General features: G+C 29.0%; 2 protein-coding genes across 5 annotated transcripts in view; one reads left to right on the top strand and one right to left on the bottom strand.

Annotated features, from left to right (window-relative positions):
• LOC113554759 (supervillin) overlaps window positions 1-16,506 on the top strand; it is a 28,672-nt gene extending 12,166 nt beyond the window's left edge. Inside the window, exons 2-26 of one of the 4 annotated variants that reach the window (XM_026958733.1) lie at window positions 179-234; window positions 2,367-2,400; window positions 2,505-3,251; window positions 3,351-3,580; window positions 4,171-4,317; window positions 4,840-4,899; window positions 5,043-5,430; window positions 5,493-5,715; window positions 5,770-6,028; window positions 6,088-6,370; window positions 6,438-6,589; window positions 6,662-6,897; window positions 7,090-7,303; window positions 7,364-7,515; window positions 7,603-7,774; window positions 7,845-8,032; window positions 8,095-8,220; window positions 8,300-8,450; window positions 9,045-9,293; window positions 9,992-10,164; window positions 11,067-11,193; window positions 11,345-11,539; window positions 12,889-13,229; window positions 14,492-14,647; window positions 16,047-16,505. In XM_026958733.1, the coding sequence (XP_026814534.1) occupies window positions 2,506-3,251; window positions 3,351-3,580; window positions 4,171-4,317; window positions 4,840-4,899; window positions 5,043-5,430; window positions 5,493-5,715; window positions 5,770-6,028; window positions 6,088-6,370; window positions 6,438-6,589; window positions 6,662-6,897; window positions 7,090-7,303; window positions 7,364-7,515; window positions 7,603-7,774; window positions 7,845-8,032; window positions 8,095-8,220; window positions 8,300-8,450; window positions 9,045-9,293; window positions 9,992-10,164; window positions 11,067-11,193; window positions 11,345-11,539; window positions 12,889-13,229; window positions 14,492-14,647; window positions 16,047-16,133 (5,055 nt within the window). In that variant the 5' untranslated portion in view covers window positions 179-234; window positions 2,367-2,400; window position 2,505 and the 3' untranslated portion in view covers window positions 16,134-16,505. Of the gene's footprint in view, window positions 1-178; window positions 235-2,366; window positions 3,252-3,350; window positions 3,581-4,170; window positions 4,318-4,839; window positions 4,900-5,042; window positions 5,431-5,492; window positions 5,716-5,769; window positions 6,029-6,087; window positions 6,371-6,437; window positions 6,590-6,661; window positions 6,898-7,089; window positions 7,304-7,363; window positions 7,516-7,602; window positions 7,775-7,844; window positions 8,033-8,094; window positions 8,221-8,299; window positions 8,451-9,044; window positions 9,294-9,991; window positions 10,165-11,066; window positions 11,194-11,344; window positions 11,540-12,888; window positions 13,230-14,491; window positions 14,648-16,046 lie in introns of all 4 variants that reach the window. The other 3 variants (XM_026958732.1, XM_026958730.1, XM_026958731.1) reach the window with 3 other exon arrangements.
• Window positions 16,507-19,068: 2,562 nt separating this feature from the next.
• On the bottom strand, window positions 19,069-21,112 carry LOC113553547 (ubiquitin domain-containing protein UBFD1-like). The gene is made up of 5 exons (XM_026956921.1): window positions 20,779-21,112; window positions 20,266-20,699; window positions 20,088-20,210; window positions 19,756-19,944; window positions 19,069-19,594 (listed from the first exon to the last, which is right to left on the bottom strand). The coding sequence occupies exons 1-5, from the start codon at window positions 20,789-20,791 to the stop codon at window positions 19,496-19,498; spliced, it is 858 nt and encodes a 285-aa protein (XP_026812722.1). The 5' UTR covers window positions 20,792-21,112; the 3' UTR covers window positions 19,069-19,495.
• Between the last annotated feature and the right edge of the window lie 2,329 nt (window positions 21,113-23,441).

Raw genomic sequence — 23,441 nt, 5'->3', positions numbered from 1 at the left:
TAGTCCAAAACACTAATAACACGTTTTATTTATTGTCAAGCACATGGCTATATATACATAAAAAAAACTTTTCCTAAATTATAAAATGACTACTTGTATTTTGTAACTAATATTTAATATTTATACGTTCCAATATATTATATTATTAATTTTAAATGAGTACATGATTGTTTTTCAGGACGATTGGAATGTAACTTAACATTTAAAATCAGAAAAACTCCAACGTATTATGATGTAAGTTAATTTAAATTCATTACACACACAATGTTCCTAATGGGCTTAAATTCATTTTTACAGTTATAATTGATTTATTTTATTATATCTTATTTACTTTATATCGCCTATTCTGCATTACTATAATACTTTTTATTTTTATCAAAAATTTCATAATATTGTATATTAGTATTTTAAATCTTCTCATATTTTTAAAAAATTAATCCGCTTAATAATAGCTTAGTATATTCATATTTATTATTTATAGTGTAATAATAATAAATTATTCTAAAATGATCTTAACGGGTAATTCGTTAAGTAATTTGACAATAAAATTCAAATATATATAATGTGAAGATTTTAAATCTAATTTTAATGATTTAATAAATAGTAATTAATTAATTTAATTAAATTTAACATTGATTTAAATTAATTTAAAACATAATATATTAATCAGATAATATTGTTATGTGGTTTGAGATGAAGGATTACAATAATTTTTCTATTTAAATATTGTCAGTTCAGATGAAAGGTTGAAAATCTGTGACGTAGTATGAGGTTATAAAAATTTAAGTAGGTATCTAATAACTTGGCCTACAATATTTTTAAAAGTAAAGAATTACTCGATAAGTGTTAAATACCTTGTAATGAGAACATCATGCGGTAACATGGGAACTCTGAAATCATTAAGTTTATCATTTTTATATACTGAAATCATTAAATTTATCGTTTATTTATATATATATATATATAAATAGATAGATAGATAGATAGATATATTGTTCATTATTATTACTATCAGTATTAATTACATTACCATTTTTTTTAAATTATATGCTGTATTTTACTAAGTACTAATTATGGTACGTAACACCAACACCAACATAAATATTAGCATTCCTTTTATTTTATTTTACCCCGCAAACCCTGAGAATTTTCACTTGAAACTCAAACTAATTCCTTAAAAGAAAAAAATAACAATTCAAAATTAAAATTATTATCTTTTAATCATTTAAAAAGCTTTGCTCGTGTTATTTTGTTTGTTTTATACTAAAAAAAAATTTCAATTAATACCTAAAATTAAAATAATTAAGTTTATTGATTACATAACAAAATAACTATATTATATTATAATTAAGTACTAATAAGGATATTATATTATACAACATCTATGTTTTGGACTTGTGAGTCATCAGTTACAAACTATTGTTGTCAAATATTGTTTTGTATTTTAAATTTAAAAACAATACAAACTATGTTGACATCAATCAGAGAGTCGTTAATTCTGAAAATTATAATGTATTTAATTTTCTTACGCGGATTAAATCTAATTATGTCTTAATCGTTAAATGTTGAATTGTAAAACTATTATCTGTGACAAAAAAAACATTGTTTTTAAGTTATTTTAATAACTATATTGTCTTTATGGTTTTGTAAAAAACGTTAAAAATGTTGTAATAATTTTTCAAACTTATAGTTTAGTCATATATCTGAATGTACAGAATAGCAAACAACTTTTAAGTTGATGTTTCGAACAATATTTCAAAGATTATATTAATAAAGTATTTTCAAACCACAACTTCAGTAAGAAGATTAAAATAATATGTTTTATTTTTAAATTATACAGTATATAGTATATCATATTAACACGGATCATTTGATTAACCGTACGTATATATAGATGCTGATGATGTCATAAAATTCGACAAAAATGTGTATCTTAAAATTCTTTTACCGTAATAAGTAATAATAATAATACTAAAAATGTTTTAGTCAACCAATTGTTGTGACAATATATAATGTGGAACCGTGCTAGTGTTTACGATATTTTCTTTGTTTTCCACAAAGCTAGTCTATATCGTCAGATTTCACTAAAATCATTGAGCGTGTAATAGACCAAAGCTGGAAAACGCTATAGGTACCTTTCATTAATGCTAAAATGACGGTAAATCATTCGATTGTGAAGGTCTATTAAATACTGGAGGGGATCTGTTACTCTCAAACCATGTAAGGTTGCATTATGACTGTTAGGAAAGATGTTATTCATTAATTCATGCACTTCGGTCCAGCTCGATTAGTTGTTATTACGCGATCTAACAAACATAATACATACATAGTAAATTTATAGTATATTTTTACTATTTTTTTTTCAGCTCAAAATGCCCTAATTATTTATCAAACTCGTATGTAAGTAATAATAATTTTTATTCGTTTGAACACAATATTATTCCATTGAGCTTGCATAATCGAATTTCATATATCAATAATTTTAATAATCATCACTGTAGCAGTATGGACCACAACCACCAACCCCACTACATTCGTCATCAGCCTAATAGTTCGAAATCTATTTTGAAACGGAAATCTCTTGAAATAATGCCTACCGATGAAGACGGTCCGACACCCGCAATAAAGGCGGACGTCGACGCCGACCCTCGGGTACAACAATGTTCCTTGAAAACGTTCAACCTCAAGTCATCGTTCTGCAGGCAGGGCATACTAAAAAAGCAGTCCTCTAGTTTTGACGATGAATCGACGCAGAAACCCATATTGAAAAACCGCTGTCAGTCTTGCGATGATGAAACGTTGCTTGGCAATAACTTTAGCGAACTCCATTCGATTTTAAAACGGAAGACGAGCGAACCGTCGCCAGAACCGCCGTCACATGGCATACTGAAGAGGCGTGGCGAACGCGACGTCCGCCCGCATCGGGATCGCTGTCAGGCGGCGGTGGTGGATGAACCAAACAGAGACTGTCCCAAGCCAATTTTGAAGAAGATTTTGTCGGCGGCGGTGGAGGTGGACGATAAGAAACCGATCCTGAAGTCTACGCCAAAGACTGACGGTGTGACCAAGTGCGGTTCGTCGACCAAACGACCGTCGGTCGCCCAGAGGATATCTGACCTAGAGTCCGGAGTTGTCAGAGATGATCCCGGCAGCATCCGTGACTGTAGACTGCAGCACACGCGTGGCATCCGGGACCGTACGAGGTTTCGCACGCAGCCTGTGACTCCTAGCGAAATCAATGCCGTTAAAAAGTATGTTTTTCAAGGTGACAATCGCGGCGTATATATGATAATATTATGATGACGCGTGTGTTATACTGTCGTGCGATTTTATCATATTTATCGTTCTAGAACTACTGCTGCTACTACGCACTCGGAAAACGACACTCAGATCATAAGAAACGTTTCGACACCCGCCTACAGCGGTCGTAGCTGGGTTGATAACGAGAATGTTGTCGGTGTGACCTTGAAGCGCGCCAACAGCGTTTCGGCTAAAACTCGCGAATTCCATAGTATTTTCGATAAGACCGCTACAGATACCTGTGTCATATCATCGGATGTCAACAGTAATATCTGCACAGGTATTTATATAATTATTACTAATTGTTAATTACGTATCTCGTAGCCTTATCTTTTCAAACAATTTTTTAATGATACGACGTACTAATAGAGCTTTGAAAAAATGTAAATTAAAATAACAAAAATAGGTAGTAAAGATAACGATAATAAACTGTGTACCATTTTAGATAACAAAACTAATCTGTCTATAGAATAATTATCATATTATTTTTTTTATAATTCTATTAAATTAACGGATTTTTAATATAGACGTTTGAACTTTTTATTCTAAACCGCTAATATACCTTCGCGTCTGCGGAGATTTTGTATAACGTTTTTATTTCAAACTGTTTTATTTGTAAACATTTAACGAACAATCATCTGATAACCTATTAACCACTAGGTAATTAAAATATTAAAAAACACTGTTGTCAATTTGCTCTCGATTTGACTCGATTTATTACCATGCATACATTCCGCCCATTCCGGCTAGTTACACGGCTATATAATTGGTTACATTACAAAATACTATAATATAGGCGTACGTTAATTTCTGATATTATATTTAATAGTTTTACTGAAAATATTTATTATGTATATTATGTATAAATAGCCAAAAGTAGATCCTCGAAATATAAACAGTGCCAAGAAAAGAAGCTAAATGCTGCCAATCGCTACTCGACTCAGCCAGTGACTAACCACGAATTACAAGAAGCTAAAAATCTGAACAGTACTAAATGCAAAAACGACGATGATAATGGTATGTCACGTACTTGTAGCAAGTATTATGTAAATATAACAATGATTATAATTAGCTTCAGTAGTATAATAGACTATTAGCACTGTTTCTAAAATAATAAACAAATATAATAATATGTATAATATTTAATTTACTTCTTCTTTTAGTATTTCAAATTAACATGCTGTATTAAAACTAATTTATTTATTTGTATTATATAACGTAGTATTTTATTTTCAATTTTAATTTATTAACATTTAGTTTGATTTGTAGAAAATCTATATCGTTCCTCTTTTCGAATCTATCAAATTTAATTTCACTTTGAATAATTAATACCTACTTTATAACATATTATTATGATTTAGATTTGAAGCCTAGTTGTTTTACTTTAGTCTCACGTATTAATTATAATTGACAGTTATTGTATTTATGTATATACTATTAAATTGTATTTGTAGAAAATAATATTTAACAAAAATTAATTATTTTGCTTTTGCATGCGTTTTTGGTGATTATTTTTGTATTCTGCTTAAAATGTAAAAGGAAGATTGCCAAGAAGGAAATTAGGAAGCTTTATAATGGATCGGCTTCGTATATTTAATGGTAACGTTTAGTTGTTTTATTTATTTATTTTATTTTTTTTGTGCACTTCCTCATCTGTTATTAATTTTCTATGCATACACTGACATATTTCGTTGAATGATCAAAATGATAATACATATATTATGTATGGTTATTAAATTTAGGTAACACTTGTACTATTGACATTGATAAAGTAGAGGAAAAAGTATATTCAAGGAACAAAATGGCAGAATCAACAAAAAATCAAGTCGAATGTCTTAAAGAACAATCAAAAGACTGGAAAAACGACAAAACCTCAGATATTATGATTCAGCCAAAAGACGAGACGAAAACTATCCTAAAAAATAAAGTCCCGTCAAAAAACACTCAGAAAAAATCCACCGAAGTTAAAATTCAACCTAAAGATAAGACGAAAAAAAATCCAGAAATTAAAGTTCAACCTGTTAAAACTGTAAAAGAATCCACTGACAGTGAGCGTACTAAAAATCGTATTTCTCGAAATGTAGCTATAAATCGATCATTCAACAATAATTCGAAATTAGAATTGCTTAGGTAAAAGAAACACAAATAATTATTAAAGTTGTAGCTTTTTCAAATACATTTTTAAATTTTAGACAAGAAAAATTTGGAACCATGACTAAAGAAAATGAAGAGTTACCTAAGCCTAAAAAACTAATAGAACCGTCTAGTGATAATACTGACGGCACTTCAGTAGTTAATGGAGGATCTATAAAGGATAGATTGGTAGCTTTGAAGAAAAGTGGTCAGATGGATTGGCAAAAAAGATTATTAAAAATAAAACCAGAAGATCACGAAGTGTCCAATAATTCAATAAATGTAAGGTTAAGTAACTAATTTTTACTAGAAAAAAACTTAATTTTAGTATTTTAGGTAGCCCAAGATTTACTTCGTAAGCAACTTACTAGAAAAGTTAAGTCTACTGAAGAGCCAGTTGAATGCATAGATAACATTTTAGTTGATCGACTTAATCGGCTAGAAACCTCTTCCAAGGACTGGAAAAAACGAATTGAACAAAAAGACACCACTAATTTTACAGTAGCTGGAAAAATGCAAAATAAATCTTTACCACCTCTTACGCCAGTTCTTCTGTCAGTCACTCAGCGTTCCTCATTAGAAAAATCATCTTCTAGTAATTCAATTAAACTTTAAAATATTTATCAACTTCAATTATTGTGGTTTATTTTATAGGTGTAATGAAAAAAAAAATAGGTGATGAGTCTACCAAACAAATAAACGTCCGTCGAAGTCTTTCAATGTCTGATAGTAAGACAAAATCTTACCTCAATAACAAGTCAGAAAAAATACCTTTAGAAAATGGATTAAATAATATGGGAAAAGAAAAAATCGTGAACGTGCCAATTATGATCGATGATGATTTCGATAAATTTTTCGGTAGTTCGATTCAGACATCTAATGACGGTCAAATAGATAATGTAGATTTTGATCACTTAAAATCGACACGATCTGATTTGTAAGTATATAGATATTTTCGTTATGAATAATTGAATATTTTGTAACATTGTATTTCTCGATTTCAGACTCGTGCAACGAAAAAAGGTTAAATTTCAACAAAGAAAACACGAGGGGTCGAAAAATCCATTGAAAGCATTAGCAACAAATCGTGATCTGGCCCAGCAAAAATATACAGAAAATAAATCTAATTTATTATTACAACGTAGTTTAGAAACATGTAAGGACCTTTAACCAATATTGCATTGTGTATTGATTCTTGAAAGTCATCATTGTTATGGTTGGTATTTAGCAACTATCAACACTCCATTGGCTCGGGAAGCTCTTGCAGCATTGGCCAGTAAAGAAGATTTTGCATCCGTGAATCTTCGAAAGTCTGGGGATTCAACTCCTACTCTATTACCACCGTACAAAGATTTAATGCTGTTACACGTAAAAGGCCGACGGCGGGTTCAAACTCGTCTTGTATCTCCATCTGCCGATTCCGTCAATCAAGGCGATTGCTATGTTTTAGTAACGCCTTCACAAGTATGATTTTCTTCGTATTTATATGTTATAATAATTGGTATTATTGAACGCCTTAAAAAGGTTGAGGGATCATATTTTTACAAATCGAGTATATAAAAGTTTATGCTTTTGGTTAATATCTAAATAGTCAATTAAACTGTAGCAGTCCCATTAAATAAATTAAACTTATCATATCGATTATATTTGGTTTAGATTTTTGTATGGATCGGAGAATATTCAAACGTTATTGAACGATCGCATGCCGCTAAAGTGGCTCAAAGCATTTTTGACAAGAAAGATTTGGGATGCAAATATGCCAACCAGTTGTATACTATCAATTGTGATTCTTCGCTGCCTAACAGTCAACACGAAAAGAAGTTTTGGACTCTACTGGGCGTTACATCTAGTGAAACCTCTTCCATCAAAGGTAAAATTATAATCGCGAAATATAGTTTTTAACATTAATTATAATTACGTATGTGATCAGGCCAAGGAGCAGGACACCCAGACGAAGATGAGCTCTATGAAGCAGCCATCGTTTCCACGAACGTGGTGTACAAGGTTACTGATGATGAACTCGTGATGTTACCGGAAATATCGGGAACTGTTGCCAAAATAGAAATACTAGATCCCTCAAAAGTGTGAAATTTTTTATTATTATAATCATTATTAACATATTACCGCATGACTCCCATTACAACCGTTCTTGTTTACTTCTTTTTTTAGACATTAGTTTTCGACTTTGGTAGTGAAATATACGTATGGTACGGCAAAAACGTGAACATCGCCAAACGCAGGCCAGCTATTCAGTTAGCTCGTCAGCTATACGACGACGGCTACGACTATTCGCAATTCGATGTCAGTCCAATCGACGTGGCTACGTGTTTGGGTGACAGAAGTGAGTATCGTGATAATATTTTTCGATTATCTGTTTGTTTTAAGTTTTTACGTAAGTTTATTTTACGTAGATAAAGACACCGTGTACGTCAAATCAGGAGCAAAGAGGCCTGAATGGACGCTATTCGCCAAGATAACACAACATATGGAGACAGTTTTGTTCCGAGAGAAATTTGCAGATTGGCCAGATTATAGCAGGGTCATTAGGTCGTCAAAAAAGAGCGATGATAAAGAAACAGGAGAACACGACACTACATGCGTTAGTTCGATCGTTACATATTGTATTATAGTTTGTTATTAAATTAAAACATTTATCCGTAGATCAATTGGTCGACCGAAATCAACGCGATTGACGCAGACGAGATGCTGAAAATGTCCGTCCATGAGCCTGATTTAGTTCTGGAAGGTAGTCATCTCGGTCGTGGATCATCGTACTACGACAAAGACGTAAGTTTGTAAACTGTTATATAATAATATCATGTGCACAGTATAGTATTAAACCAAATTTATGTTATCCTCATTGAAGACATTACGCGAGTTCGTCATAAACACCATCGGGGTGACTGTATGGCATGTCCGAGAATTCGACAGCACCGAATTGGAACTAAAATCTACTGGTCATTTTCATAGCGGCGACTCATACATTATCCGATGGACGTACAACGTTTCTATCCAAGGTACATATTCAAAGCTTGTTCGCTACTATTATTAATATTATGTTATTATCTATCTAAAATACCTTATAATGGCGGCTAACTTTTTGCAAATTTTGTACTTCACTAATGATATATATATATATTTATTTTATTTACTTATAAAAAAAAAATCTCAAAATAAAATAATCACAATCATTTCGAATAGAATATTATCCTTTAACATGGTTTGATAATAACACTGTAAATTTGTGATGTGTTTTAAATATAATTTTAAAATAATTGCATATTATATTAATAAATAAAATTTATAACTAGAGTTTATATTTTAATACTTAATAATGTATTCAATATTTAAAAAATCATTTTCACAAAATATTTTATTATACATTTTAGTCTACAATAAGTTGATAAACACTTTTAATTTATTATGTTTCACTTGAGAAAATGGAAATATTGTTAATTTATGAAAAAAATATTATTTACACAAAATGTTAGAACCTTGGACATTGCATGGATATGACTTTAATTTAAATTTTTGCTCTTTAAGATTATATATTTAGTATACGTTATTAATATATTAATATATTTACCTGTGTTTTAACTTCAATTATCTAGGTAGAGAACTTAGCGGATTGCCATCCCGTCGTATGGTTACTTCTGGCAGAAATCGCTGCGCATACTGGTATTGGCATGGTCGTGACGCTACACAAAATGATCAGGGAGCAGCCGCCCTGTTGACTGTACAACTGGACACAGAACAAGGGCCGCAATTGAGAATCGATCAAGGTCACGAGCCGCCGGCGTTTTGGAGTCTATTTAAAGGAACCGCGATTGTTTACCGTGGCAAGAGAAATTTGACTCCAAGTAATTAATTCATTTTTATTATTTTATGTTAAATGCTAAGTACAATTTTAAACAAATCAACGATGTTAGATACATAATAACGATTTTGGTCGTTTCGCCGAGATTTTTACTAGAAAGTAAAATCAAAATTTGATTTAAAATTGTACTAACTTTCTTATCTATAAGATGGGAAATACTTATTTTTAGTATGGGTTTTTTTTAATGAAAATGAAAATTTAATGAATGTAATGCAGAGATTCCCAACCTTTTTTTACTTAACGGCACGCTTGATCATTTTAAAATTTTTTACAGCACACTCAAATAAATAATAAGCAAAATGTCATAATTTATAACTATGTATAATATATTGTAATGGCCGTATCGGGTACTATCAGATATATCATTATTGTCATTAGCTGTTTTATCTGGACATTTTATCAATTTTTATTTACAGAAAATGTTTAAGTCTATGTTATAAATATTTAGCATACTTTATAAAACAAAAAATACATGACACACTTGAATAATTCCACGACACACTGATTGAAAATCTTTGATGTAATGTGTGGTTAACAAAAATAATCGTATTTTTAAGAATAATACACATGAATAAAACTCGATTTAAAATTGCTCCAAGTTTCTTTTAATAGAATGCAATATGCATACATCACGATATCATTACATATAAGACGATTATAATTAAAGTAAATCAATTTCAGACACTTGGCGTCTATTCATGGTCCACGGGGCTAATGAAAGTGAAGCCCATTTAACCGAGGTAGTGTGTTCCACGACGCAATTACGTAGCCAAACGTCATTCATTCTTCTCAATTCTGAAAACGGTATGGTCTTCATTTGGCACGGAAATGGATCTTCAAATGCAATCAGAGAGGTAATGCTTGTTCTTTTACTAGAGAGGTTTAACATAATATGCTAATTGATGGTCCATCAATTTTTCAAATTTATTGTTAACTAGAACACTCTTAAGATTTTAATTAGTAACGAACAAGTCATACTTATTGTATACAATTTTTATTTTTTATCATTCCATATATAAATATAAAACTAGAGAAGTATATTTACTGATTTATAGTCCTAACTTTAAATCTCGACTCTCAAGTACCTAATATTTTTTTTTTTAGATTTTTTAATAGTATATTCTATTATAAATGAGTTCTGGTTCATGTTAAATATTAAATGATTTTTTAAAATAAATCATATATATTTTTTTTGTGTACAAATAAATTGTTCAATGTTAGTTAGATGTAAGCTTCAAAATTTGTCATGAGCTATTAAGTTTATATAAATAAAATGTATTTGAATACTTGTCGGGTTCTAATTTAAATATCAAAATAAATATCTTATAAATAGTAATTGACATTAATTTGTTATTATAAACTTATTTAGAGTTGAACAAATATCACTTTAAAGATGCAAATCAAGTATTCATTATTATAGAAATAACTTAAACATTGAGTAGAAAGAAATTAATTATAAACACCTATTTAAGATAAGGTAAAAGCAAAATAATAATATATAAAGGTACATCAATAACAGATTATATAAATATGTAAAATAATACAATTTAAAAATACTCATTACCCAAAATTAAAATATTGTGAAAAACTTAAACTTATATTTGCTGTTCTTTAAGTTTGGTAATACGTCAATTTGCTAATATTAAAACTAACTACACAAAATTGGAATATAAATTTTCTAAATTTTTGAAAAGCCGTAAAAACATTCCGTTAGACTTTATACTTAATATAACTTACAATATATGTATTATTACAGTTATCGTTAAAAGTGGCCAGTCGTCTGTCGGAATTGGACAGAATTGAATTAGGACTAGGCGATGGAGTCGTCCTGCAGGGACCGAAGACTATTAATGAAACGAACGAGTCATCAGAATTTTTAAGAGGTACGTTAAATGAAAAATGACAGACTTTAAAGGTGTAAAAAGCTTGAAAAATTGAATAAATTACTATACTAACAAAAACAAACAACTATGTTAATGTGTGTATAATATTAAAATAATATATTTTATTGTGATTGCATGTTCATTTATATAGCTTTGGGCTGCAAGAACTCTCGTAGACTCTCCAATCAGCAGTTGTCTCGGCCGGTCGGACATGGTGCAGGTGACATGAAACTGTTTCACTTCTCATCAGTTCTCGGGCAGTTTAAAGCATCGTTGGTGGCTAGTGCATACGTGCCGTCGCCGTATCCATACTTGCAAGATCACTTATACAATGTCAGCCAACCAGGTAAGTGATTTGGCATATTCTTTTGTATGACTTTAACCTTTCAAATATAAATCAAAATATTGTCTGCACAATATTCGATGTCATTTGATAAAACACGTAGATTAGGTTTGGGAAGCTTTGTAAAGTACAAGGAAAATTATCTGCTCTTGGGTATTACCTAAAGTATGTTAAAACGGAAAGTCAAGTAGATGTTCCAATTCCAGAGAGTTCCCTTTATTTTCGGTTCAAAATGAATGGGAGAAAATTTAGGTTAAGTTATTATATAATATATGTATATATATATACAGAAATTCTAATATATCTTGCTATTGCCTATTAGATGTTTTTCAAAACATTTTTTTTTTTTTTTTTTTAATGAGATATAAACTACATAGTTATTCATACTGTGCCCTATAAGAATATTTGACGTAAATTTCCTTTTCATCTTTCCGTATTCGAAATATTGTAATTTTTTATGTGGGGTAATGTGTACCGATATGATAATTGGATTAGGGAAGATAATACGTATTGTCTGGTAAATTAGTTTTTCCACTACTCTTTTAGAAATGTGCACGCGTACAAATGTGAATTGTGTGTCAAATTGTGCATTATCCTCTACTGCGGCGGTTTTCAAACTTTTTTTACGTACCACTTAGGTAGATTATCAATCAGTCACGTACCACTAATAACTAAAAATAGAACGATCCAAATTCCAAATTGTACAGTTAAATACATTTATTTTAAATACTAAGGCAGTAAAATACTACAACTACAGTATAATTATTTTTTATTTGTTAGTTTGTTAAAATAAGAAATAATTTATCAATAATTAAATTGATTTATTATCCAAAAACGTTTTTCTCGTACCACAGTTTGAGAACCGCTGCTTTACTGTTTTTCCGCAAATATAGTCCTTATTAAGTTTTTTCAATGTATTGTATGTATAAACTGCCTCTCGATTTTACTATTTTTAGGTAATACAATAATATTTATATGCGTTCTCTAGACTAAGTACCAAACAAATTCAGTGACTGAAAATATAGAGTAGGTACTAACTTTATTTTATTGTAAAACAAAAATACAAACAAACTTAAGTAAATATATTTAAAATTTCTAAAGATTAATGTTTATATTACCTCTTCCCGAGCAAGTCAGACTAATATACACAGAAAATGTGTGCAATTTACATTTTTTTTTTTTCAATAGGTACATGGAGCTGCATAGGTAGTTACTAATTATTAGCTATTTCCAAATATTGTATATATTATATATACAATTGGTTTTAATTGTTAAAAAATAATTTTGATGTAAATAATCCTAATGGAAACTTAATAATGACTTATATCTCGCTATTTTGTTTTTACGTTTAGCGACATTCATGCTGGACACTGGTGAGGAATTGTGGCTTTGGCAAGGATGGTGGCCTGAGACAGCAGTGGTGACAACCACAGAGGAAGATGATGATGACGCGGAGCCCGCTACTTTAACTGCAACAGCACTAAACCATCGCGGATCATCGTCAACCCGACTCCAAGCCGAAAGGCGGGCAGCCATGCAGACAGCGTTAGATTACTGGAAACGACGATACGGCGACAGCGATGACGAAGACCCGAAAGCGTTCCTGGTGTGGGCCGGGCTTGAGCCACTCCGGTTTACGGACTGTTTCCCGGAATGGCACGACCGCGACGACATCGCCGAAATCAACATGAAGGTACAAATTTATCCTCACCTAAAGTTCCACGATTATTATTAAATAGATACCTGTCTAACTTGTCTAATATGCACCTAAAAGAACAATACTTCTAAAACTTAGTGTCGTGGTTCAAAGCGTATATTAAATAAATACTATTTGATTCGACTGATTCGAGGTCTGTATTTCCCCAGAAGCCGTGGATCAAAAACCGTAATCCATTTCGGATTCAACTACCTAGTAAAATGAGTATTATCTATGATATAACTTTTTTTAATTTTGTTAATAATTACAACCATGGTGAATCTGACGGACGACAAATAAAAATATTACCGTAATAAGAATATAATAATACGTATATGGTATATTGTAATCTAAGGAGAGCAAAAGAAAAATATGCAAATGTCTTTAACAAGAAAAATTTAAAACTTAATTAATATTTGCAGATCTTTTTTAATCAAAAAATATACACATACTATATTTTTTATTATGCGGCAGTTTTTTCAAATGTATTGTCACTACATTACCATTACCATCATTGCATTAATTAGTTATTTTATATTTACTTATTCATATCAAAAATAAAGAATTTTCCAATTATAATAAATAAATCAAACTACATAAATACATGCAAGTGATGAAGATAATATAATAAATATTTAAAATCAATACAACTATTTTTCATATTTTTTCTCAATTCTAAACGGTTACTCATAATTTTTTTTAATTTTTGACTGCCGTATCTTTCTTAATTTACTTTATGTATGAATTGCATAACAATTGTTATAACTATATAACTCATAGTATATAATATACATATGCTATATATTAATATCTGAATAAATATTTAAATTATAAATTGTATTATTAAACTAGGTGAAAAGGACGGTATATCTAACCATAGGTAACAAAAAATGTTCAACTATTGAGAAATTGGTGCGGATAGGAGGGGGGCAGAATTCGTTGATCCAGGCATAAAAAATTTGATCCCTGTATAGCTGTTTCATTATATGCGCATCGATAGTAGTGACTACATGGGAAAAATAGTTCACAATGTACATACTATAATGTTATCAAAAAATGTTTGTAATACATTTTTTGAAACCTACTAAAATTTAGTACATTTACTTTCTACGACGGTCTCGTATTAAACTCCGAAACGTTATATAATAAATTAATACTATATAATATAACCACATATTTGTCACCAAAAAAATACTATATTTTTGCATTGAATTATAAGCATTTAGATGAAGATAAAAACGTTTGTATTATGTTTTCAGCACAATCATAAGCCTGGCGAGACGCAGCTTGTCGAAATAGAGTTGGCGCGTATCACACAAGAATCCTATCCAGCCGCTCAGCTACTCCAGCGACCTTTACCCGACGGCGTCGATCCCACCAGACTGGAGCTCTACTTGTCACCTGCCTCATTCAAAGTACACTTAATATATTAACCTACATAATAATAATAATAATTACTAAGTATATCTACCATCGTAATCATCCCTACCCCGTCATTTAAGTCTTAAAACTTATAAGCAAGACTGTAAAGGAAAAAAAATTTCGTGGGAGGGAGGTCCAACATTTTTTTTAAATATAAATGCTTAAAATTTTTAGTCAATAAACTATGTTCACCACTAAAATATTTATACTTTTAAAAATTTCGTTGGGGGAGGGGGGTCCGGGACCACTTGTCCCCCCCTCAGATACGGCCTTGATCATAAGTTATTATTAAAGCTATTAAAAATACATAGTATACACAATTTTATTTTATAGACATTTGGACTTCAAATGTTGACAAAATTCGATATATTTTAAACCAAAAGTAACGGTTTTAATTATTTTGTTGTAATTCTAAAAATATTATATTAACTTACATAATAATAATTCATGTCCTGAACACCGATATTAACTGTAGGTTATTAATTATAAGGCAGTCGCGATCGTGCGTTGTCTATTATAGTCCATTGGCGTCACTAGGCTGTTTTAAATATTTTCAATATATTTTAAGATGATAATTTTTCCATCAAATCGATTTGATAAGTCTGTATAGAATAATTTAACTTTGAACATAAATTTTGAGTTAAAAATTGTGTCGTACTAACCTAACCATTATTGAGATCGGTCTTCTAAAAACACTATTATGGAAAAATCGATGACCTACAATCGCATGGTATTATATTTCAGAAACTATAATATTTTAAGCCAATTATACATCTTTAACATTCTCTCGATAAATAACACAACATATGTGGAGTGGAGCGGTGTATTGTAAATTGGATTAATTGTTAAAAATGTATTTAATCTCAATGTCCTGAAAATATAACAAAAGCATTATTAATTGTTATTTTTTATACTAATTGTACAAGAAAACACCGTTGATGTTCTCAAATTATAGTTCTTATTATGATTTAGTGTTTGAAGTAATTTAAATAGCGTCCCGATATTGTTCGTGTAGTCATATAAATGGAGATTTTTAAAATGCTTAGAGCTGGTCAGTGGGGGTTATCCCCCAATATAATATCTCTTATCGATAAAAGTTAATAATTTTTTTTTAATTAGTTCATCCTTGTAGGACTGTATTTAACAGCAAAAACAAATTATATAATACACAGGTGCATATAACATTTTTTTTTGATTTTACTATTTATTATAATTATTAATATTGTTCAATAATTCTTTAAAATGTAAATAATATCTATTTACAATTTTCTCATTTTATATTAACAGTTAACTAAACACTTTTGGAAAGGGTATTCCGAGAAACTATTCACTGCCTGTGGTATACATTTATTATTATACTCGGTATATTTATATAATATTATTTTTTCGCAGGGCTTATTAGACATGAACAAAACCGAATTCCTACAACTGCCGAAATGGAAGCGTACAAAAATTAAACAGTCTGTTGGTCTGTTTTAATATGATCCGAAATCACCCACTCGAACTATATGTCATTGATTTGTGCGTGTGTGTGTGTGTGTGTGTGTGGATTAAAAAAAATGTATTGTGTGCAATCTTATATTTTTCTACTGTGAATTTTTATTTATTACATTTTAGAAATACAATATATTTTTTTTTTTACTTATACTATGCAATGAAAAGTAACAAGTTACTAAAACGAAACATTATTTTTATAATATATTTATAAGAAATATTTTTACCTTAATGTTTTGGTTTTCTGACGTTTAATAACTTGTAACACTTTTTGTATAACACGTTTTCAAAGATACGAGTTGTGTGCTATTTATTTTTTACTATAATCAGAATACTCAACATTTTTTTATTTATACAATTACAATAATTTGATGTTTATTCGTTTTGTTTTATTTTTAGGCTGTGATTCTTTGTAATAACAATATTTTTCAATTAAAGGTCTCAATATTTTCATATTTTTCTATTAATATTTATGTATATTTATTTATATCAAGAACAATTGAAGCTCAACTTAATTATTTTCAAATGTACATGTATTTAATATTGCCTAAATATTTTTTATTGTAATTTAATCGCATGAGTGCCTCCTGAAATCAGTTGAGTATTTATTTTATTACCTATTGAAAATTATCATAAATGCCAAATTTTTATGTCAGTTTACCATGTAACAGCTGCTCACTGTCTATGTTTTTGATGTAATATCTTATTGAAATAATATTTTAGTTTTGATTCAATAATATGTTTCAAAAACTGTTCTGTTGTAATTACACATTGCAGTTGAAATGTCTCAATATTGCTGCATAACCATTATTTGTGTGATTACTGATTACTGCAAATGAATAACACTAAACAGTAAATACAATTGCACAAATGGTGGTGTTGCAACTACCTTTAAATTAATATTATGAACTAGAATATTTGACACTTATAATAATTCTTTTTTACCATATTTTTCCTTGTACACAAATTGATTTATATTATAATGTCCTTAGTTCCTTGATCTTGAACCAATAACAGTGATCCATGCATAAACTTTGAATATGTTGTAAATCTATGGTTCAATGTTTCTTCAATATTCTTTCAGTTGTAGAAATAAAATATTTCTTTTGTAAATATTTATTTTATGCTCTCTCCAATTATTTTGTAAAGATCCACTTTGTGAATTAGTAATACTATTAATACTCAACGTGTGACTTAGTTTTAAAAATAATATTGTTTAATTTTTTTTTTTTTGGTTTTACTACAATATTTTGTTTTATTATGTTATTAACCTATCACTATTTTTATATTACCATTTGTGATTTCAGTGTTGTCAATTTCATTCGTAAAATTATTTACTTTCGTAAATCTAATCATTTTTTAACATAAATAAATAATATTTTTAATAAACAAACACACTAGTCATATTTTATATTATCAATTTTTGTGTTGTGAAACAGGTATGCAGTTTATTTTAATATTAACTATACCTACTCGTACATCATGTACCTAACGTATAAATGTACAAATATCTACATGTAATCTTAACATACCTAAATATTATAATAGATCAAAAATGTATAACAAATACAATCAATTTAATATTTATTTATAATTAATTTGGTATTTTATAATTAATTAGGGAAATATTAGGATTTCTATGAGTTTTTATAGAAAAAAGTATCATTTACTGTTATTTATTAAAAAATATTATACCTACTCGTACTTTACTTTAAAAATTTACCTAAGAGGATGTTTCACCAGCTTCAATAATGTGCTTTTAGTTTTAATATTAGAATGAATTGACCTATTATCAAACTTTTAGGTAAGAACATTATTTGTGTTCTCTCGTTGGATTTTTACAATATTTTAATTTTGAGATGAGTTATGAGTTTGAAATTATTAAATATATTTATGCTCATAATTCACTTAAAAATTAAAATATCATAAAAAACCAACGGGAGAACACAAATAATGTTCTTACTTAAAAGTTTGATAATAAGTCAATTCACTCTAATATTAAAACTAAAAACGCACTATTGAAACTGATGAACAAAAATTTACTATGTCATACGTGTGTAAGACGGAGACAACACATGCGGGTGAGGCGTCCTCTTAATAACATATTATTATCATGTAAGATTCATATAATCAGTAGGTACTAACTAGTGAGTGAGCATTCTTCACGCTTAAAAAGTCATCTAAAATATAAACATGAAAGGTGAGTAGTAGGCAAATTATACATAAGATTATAAGAAGTATTCCATCAAGTTACATTATTGAATTTTAAATATTATAATTAATTATAAGTTAGTTGTTATATTATATCAGTGATAGTCGCACAGATTAAGTAAAAAAGTAAATTTTATAGCGAAGAAAAGCCTAGAAAATCTAATCTGTAGTAATATAGTGTTGTATTGACTTAAAATAAATTGTACTACCCGTAAAAATTTCCCAAGCCACCACCTATGCTAATGAAGAAACAAAAATATTTCAAGGGGTAAATTTGAGTACATACATTTGATATTATGTATATCTATTGCAGTGGTTCTTAACCTATTTTAAATGATGGGACACTTAACATTTTATAAGGTTTTTGCGAAACACAGCCATAAAATACAACTGCCATTATATACATTTTTTAATATTTTTCTTACTGATTTTAAAAATTTGGCGGAACACCTATACCAAGTCCAAGGAACACCGGTTAAGAACCACTGGTCTAGGATCACAAAATTTGAGTTTTCGTTATATCCATGGTTTCTGTGTTTTAATCATTTTGTAATTATTTATTAAACAATTGAATATATCTAATTCATGAAAAAATTAATTATTACTACAAAATACTTACAAATAATGTAAACATATTAATATATTATGTTAATCTTTCTTATTTGAGTATATTTCAACAACTTAAGTATCACTCCAAATGTAATATACATCAATACCTTACATGATTAAAAACATTTATCAGAACATTTTTTTATTACTTGTACAAAATACATCATACTTAATTTGAGTAAAATTAACGCTCAAATATGAAAATGATACTCTTAACTGATTTTAAACTATGTAAAAGTAAATACACAATTTGTTATTTCGAGGAACTTGATTTTTACTTTATACATTATCGAAATATTCATCATTCGTTCAGGAAATGTGTATTTATAATTTACAATATTGGAAAACAAAATAATGATTTTTATAAATACAATCTGGTAAGAAAGTTTTTCAAGAATAATAATAGAAAGAAAAATTTTGAGCTGTTAAAATTAAATTAAACATTCATACATATAATTTGTTTTAAATGAATGTATATAATAATAAGCGTTGTATAGAAAAAATCGACTAGAATCATAACAACATAATCAACCACCAAATATAGCTTCTTTTATGGAGTCTACATACTGTGCTGGTACCCAATATACCCAATAACGAGATGCTTCTGTTGTTCCCAACTGGAAACCCTAGAGAACAAAAAAAAAGGCATTCTTTCATTTATTTACATAAAATATATTCTCATATTTAATTACTAAATATTAATATGATAGTAGTATAATTTTAAACAGATTATATGGTTTATTAATTATTTTTATCTACTCACTATACAAAATAAGCAATGACTTACCACTATATGATACTCTTCATGTCCTTCAATTGGTTCACTAACCACATGCCTAATTGTATTCATGGCTATCTTTTGAGTTCGTTCTTTAGTGCCTATCCAAAGTTGATCCACTTCCAATTTAAATGTCAGTCTTACTTTTCCTCCATGCTTATTAAGCATTCCACTTAAAGGATGTGGTGGTAACGGATCCTATAATACAAAATAATATAATTTATAATACTCATAATTTCAAGTGGAAAGTAGGATCATTAATATGGTTTCACATGATAATTTATCAATTACATTTTAATATGTTATTTAAATTTTATTTTTCAGAATAGAAAATAACAAACCTTAATATTTAAAATCCCAACTAAAGCATCATCAGGTATACCTCGCTCCAACACTTTTAGATGCAATTTTTTCTTACATAATGGTTCTTTAGTTGATGAACTCGATTTAGATGAACTCGATTCCTAAAAAAGACAAGTTTCATAAATCTGAAATAATTTAAAAACGTATCTCACAAACCTCCTCAACATTTGCTACAGATACAGCTACAATATCTTGTAACTTGGCACCAACTACCATTATTTTGGAGGAGGAACTGACATTTAAAGACTCAAGAGTTTGGTCGTCTTTGGCCAAACCCTTAATCATGATTTTTTGCATCTTGCTTGGAACACCTATCATGTCAACCAGTTTGTTTTTAAGTTGCGCAATTGTGGACAATAATGGCATGGAAACTATATATTTGTCTTTGTTATGTATTATAGTGAACTCAACAGATGGGGAGTCAAGAATCAAATCACAGGCTTCTTCTTTTACAACAGATTCTGTCGTTTGCTCTTCCCCGGCAATTCCGGTTGTTATCTCCTTCATACTACATTCAGAAGTCTCTTCCTTCACAGCACATTCTGCTACTTTTGTTTCATTATTGGTCTCACTGTGACCATTAATTTCTTCTAAAATCAGATACCAATAAATAAATTTGACATGATTCAAATGCTAAAATACCAGCACCCATTAACTATGGTTACTTACCTGGTGACTCCATTTGTCTGTTCAACAGAAAACACCGTACAATGATGACAATTTAACTTGTTCTAAATTTTAATCCACCAATCCAGTTCCGACATTGATTTACTACTGTCGATCATTTAATCACGGGCCGTCGTTTGAAAGCCTTCTATCGAGTAAAAATTATTTACGTATTATAGATGAGCTGCTGCAACACAATCAATTTCCAACGAATACAAAACACAGCGAATAGATTACTTGGCTAGCCACTAAGGTATTTTATGTCTTTAATACTTTGTCACGATGATCATCATATTTTATTACACAATATTCATGTATAGGAATGATATGAATAATGATACGAAATTTTTTGATTTCCCTGTTATCTTTCCGGCTAGGCAGTAGCAGCTTATCAATGTCGGGTACAGTGCAGTAGTTTCATAAAAAATCAAGGTAAATCCTCCGAAATTACCTTATTTTGTGTATTGACTAATTATATCACAATTAAAATGTCTGAAATTGTAGTGTAGACAATAACTGGAATGGTTTAATAATAGTTGTTTAACCGTGTTATACACCTTAGATCATAAACAATGTTTAATATTACACAACTGTCTATAAATACTAAAAAATAAAAATGTTTGAACTTTTGAAGTCATTACCAACCATATACTGCGGTCATAACCAAGGTACCGTCTAAATATAGTGCCCTATCAAAACTTTAAGCGGACCTGGCCTTATTGCGCATGTGCTCATTTTTATCTCTTTAGTGTTTATTATTATGGACCATTGTGATAACAATAAGCGCCAAATATAATTTGGCTTGAAATTAAAACTTAAATTAGGTATTAAAAATAAAGATTTCAAATTTTCAACAGCTCTCATTACTCATTAGCCAACATTTATAAACATTAACATTAATATAACCATTTTTATTAACGATAGATACATTTTTTTTAGTACCTATGGTTGTGACTTATTAGTTAATTTTAATGTCGAACTTTATTTTTATTATATGTTTTTATTTTATAATTTTTGTAAAAATGAATTATAAAATGATTAAAATGACAAAATATGTGACATATATAATTTACATTTAACAACAAGAAACATTTTTTTTTAAATCTTTTAAAATTAACATCATTAATAAAAAATTAAATCAAAAGGCAAACTAATTAAAGGAGTCGTCATTAGATATGTAGATGTTAACAAAACAGTCGAATATATGTGAGAAAAATATGATATTAGTATAGTTCAGCGTTTCCCAAACTTTTTCTCTGCCGGACCTCTTAAGAGATAATAAAATTGATCGCGGACTCCTTAATAAAAATTAAATTTAAAAACAATAACAAATAATAATACTAAATTTATTGCTTTATTTTCTGAACTAAACTTAATTTACGTTCGCGAACCTCAAGGAGTTAACCTAACCTAACCAGGCACGCCCTGTGATTTTTGATGGGCCAAAGCGCCCTATACCTCAATCTACCTAAATAATAAAATTAATTTAATTTTTTTAAAGTGAATTAAAAAAAAAAATTGAATAATTCATTATGATAAAATTTAAAATTTAAGCAGGATAAATTTATTTTGGTTAATGCTATGGCATGCATGTTAAATATGAATATAATTCAAAATACTACAAAAATGACATTTTCCAAGGTTTTGAAGAAAAATGTATTTACTGAACTGAAACTTGAAAATTTATCATAATATTATGCAACTAAATGGTGCTACTAGTGAATTTGTCTATGAATGGATCTATTGGTTGAAAAAAACTGGAAATTCTACAGTACCTATATACTTGTGTTTTTAAAACCTTAAAAATGTTTACAATCATATCTATAACTAACTGTACGTGTGAACGCGTTTTTTCAAAATTAACCAAAGTAAAAAACAAATATAAAAAACAAATTATGCAGTACAATGGGTCATGAACGTTTAGAGTCATTACTACTGCTTTTCACAGAACAAGAAATGGTATTGAAGATAAATTTAAATGCAGTAACGCATTTGAAGTTTCCATTTATAATATTTTGATAAATTATCAATTTTACTGGTCAATACTCATAAATTAAAAAAAAAATATAGAAAATTTGGGAGTGCTAATTTTGATATTGGAAGTGCTAAGCACTCCCAAGCTCCCCCCTAGTTGCGCCCTTGTTGATCAGAGCATCAGATGATAACCAGATGCCGATGATAAATATGGGCACTACCAGCTTATAGAGTCAGCGCACAACTATGTCTGCGAACCACAGTTTGGAAAACGCTGCTATAGTTTAACAGGTGGTGTGGGGGGGGGGCAAAGTTTGTTCCATTTAAATATATAAAGCTTCTCCAAGTTAAAAACTTGAAATTTAATCTTTATGAATATTTCATAAGTGAATACCAAAAAAATATATATATAATTACAAAAAATAGTTTTCATACAAAATAACCAAAGTAAATTTTATTAAATATTAATTGATAAAATAAAACGTTACATAATAATTTAAAAAAAAACAAAATAAAAAAAATTCTAACAAATAATTAATAAAAATGTATTTTAAAAAAAAAGGTTGATGTATAAAAAAAATTTATTATTATTTATTTCTATACATTTAATTACTCACAAAAAGTTATTCCATTTCATATAGAAAATCATCGATAATTATTGACATGGAAATAATAATTATATAATTATTATA

The sequence above is a fragment of the Rhopalosiphum maidis genome, chromosome 2, assembly GCF_003676215.2.
Source record: "Rhopalosiphum maidis isolate BTI-1 chromosome 2, ASM367621v3, whole genome shotgun sequence".
NCBI lineage: Eukaryota > Metazoa > Arthropoda > Insecta > Hemiptera > Aphididae > Rhopalosiphum > Rhopalosiphum maidis.
The sequence above is the reverse complement of the archived record's forward strand: the minus strand, read 5'-3'. Positions and strand labels throughout refer to the sequence as shown.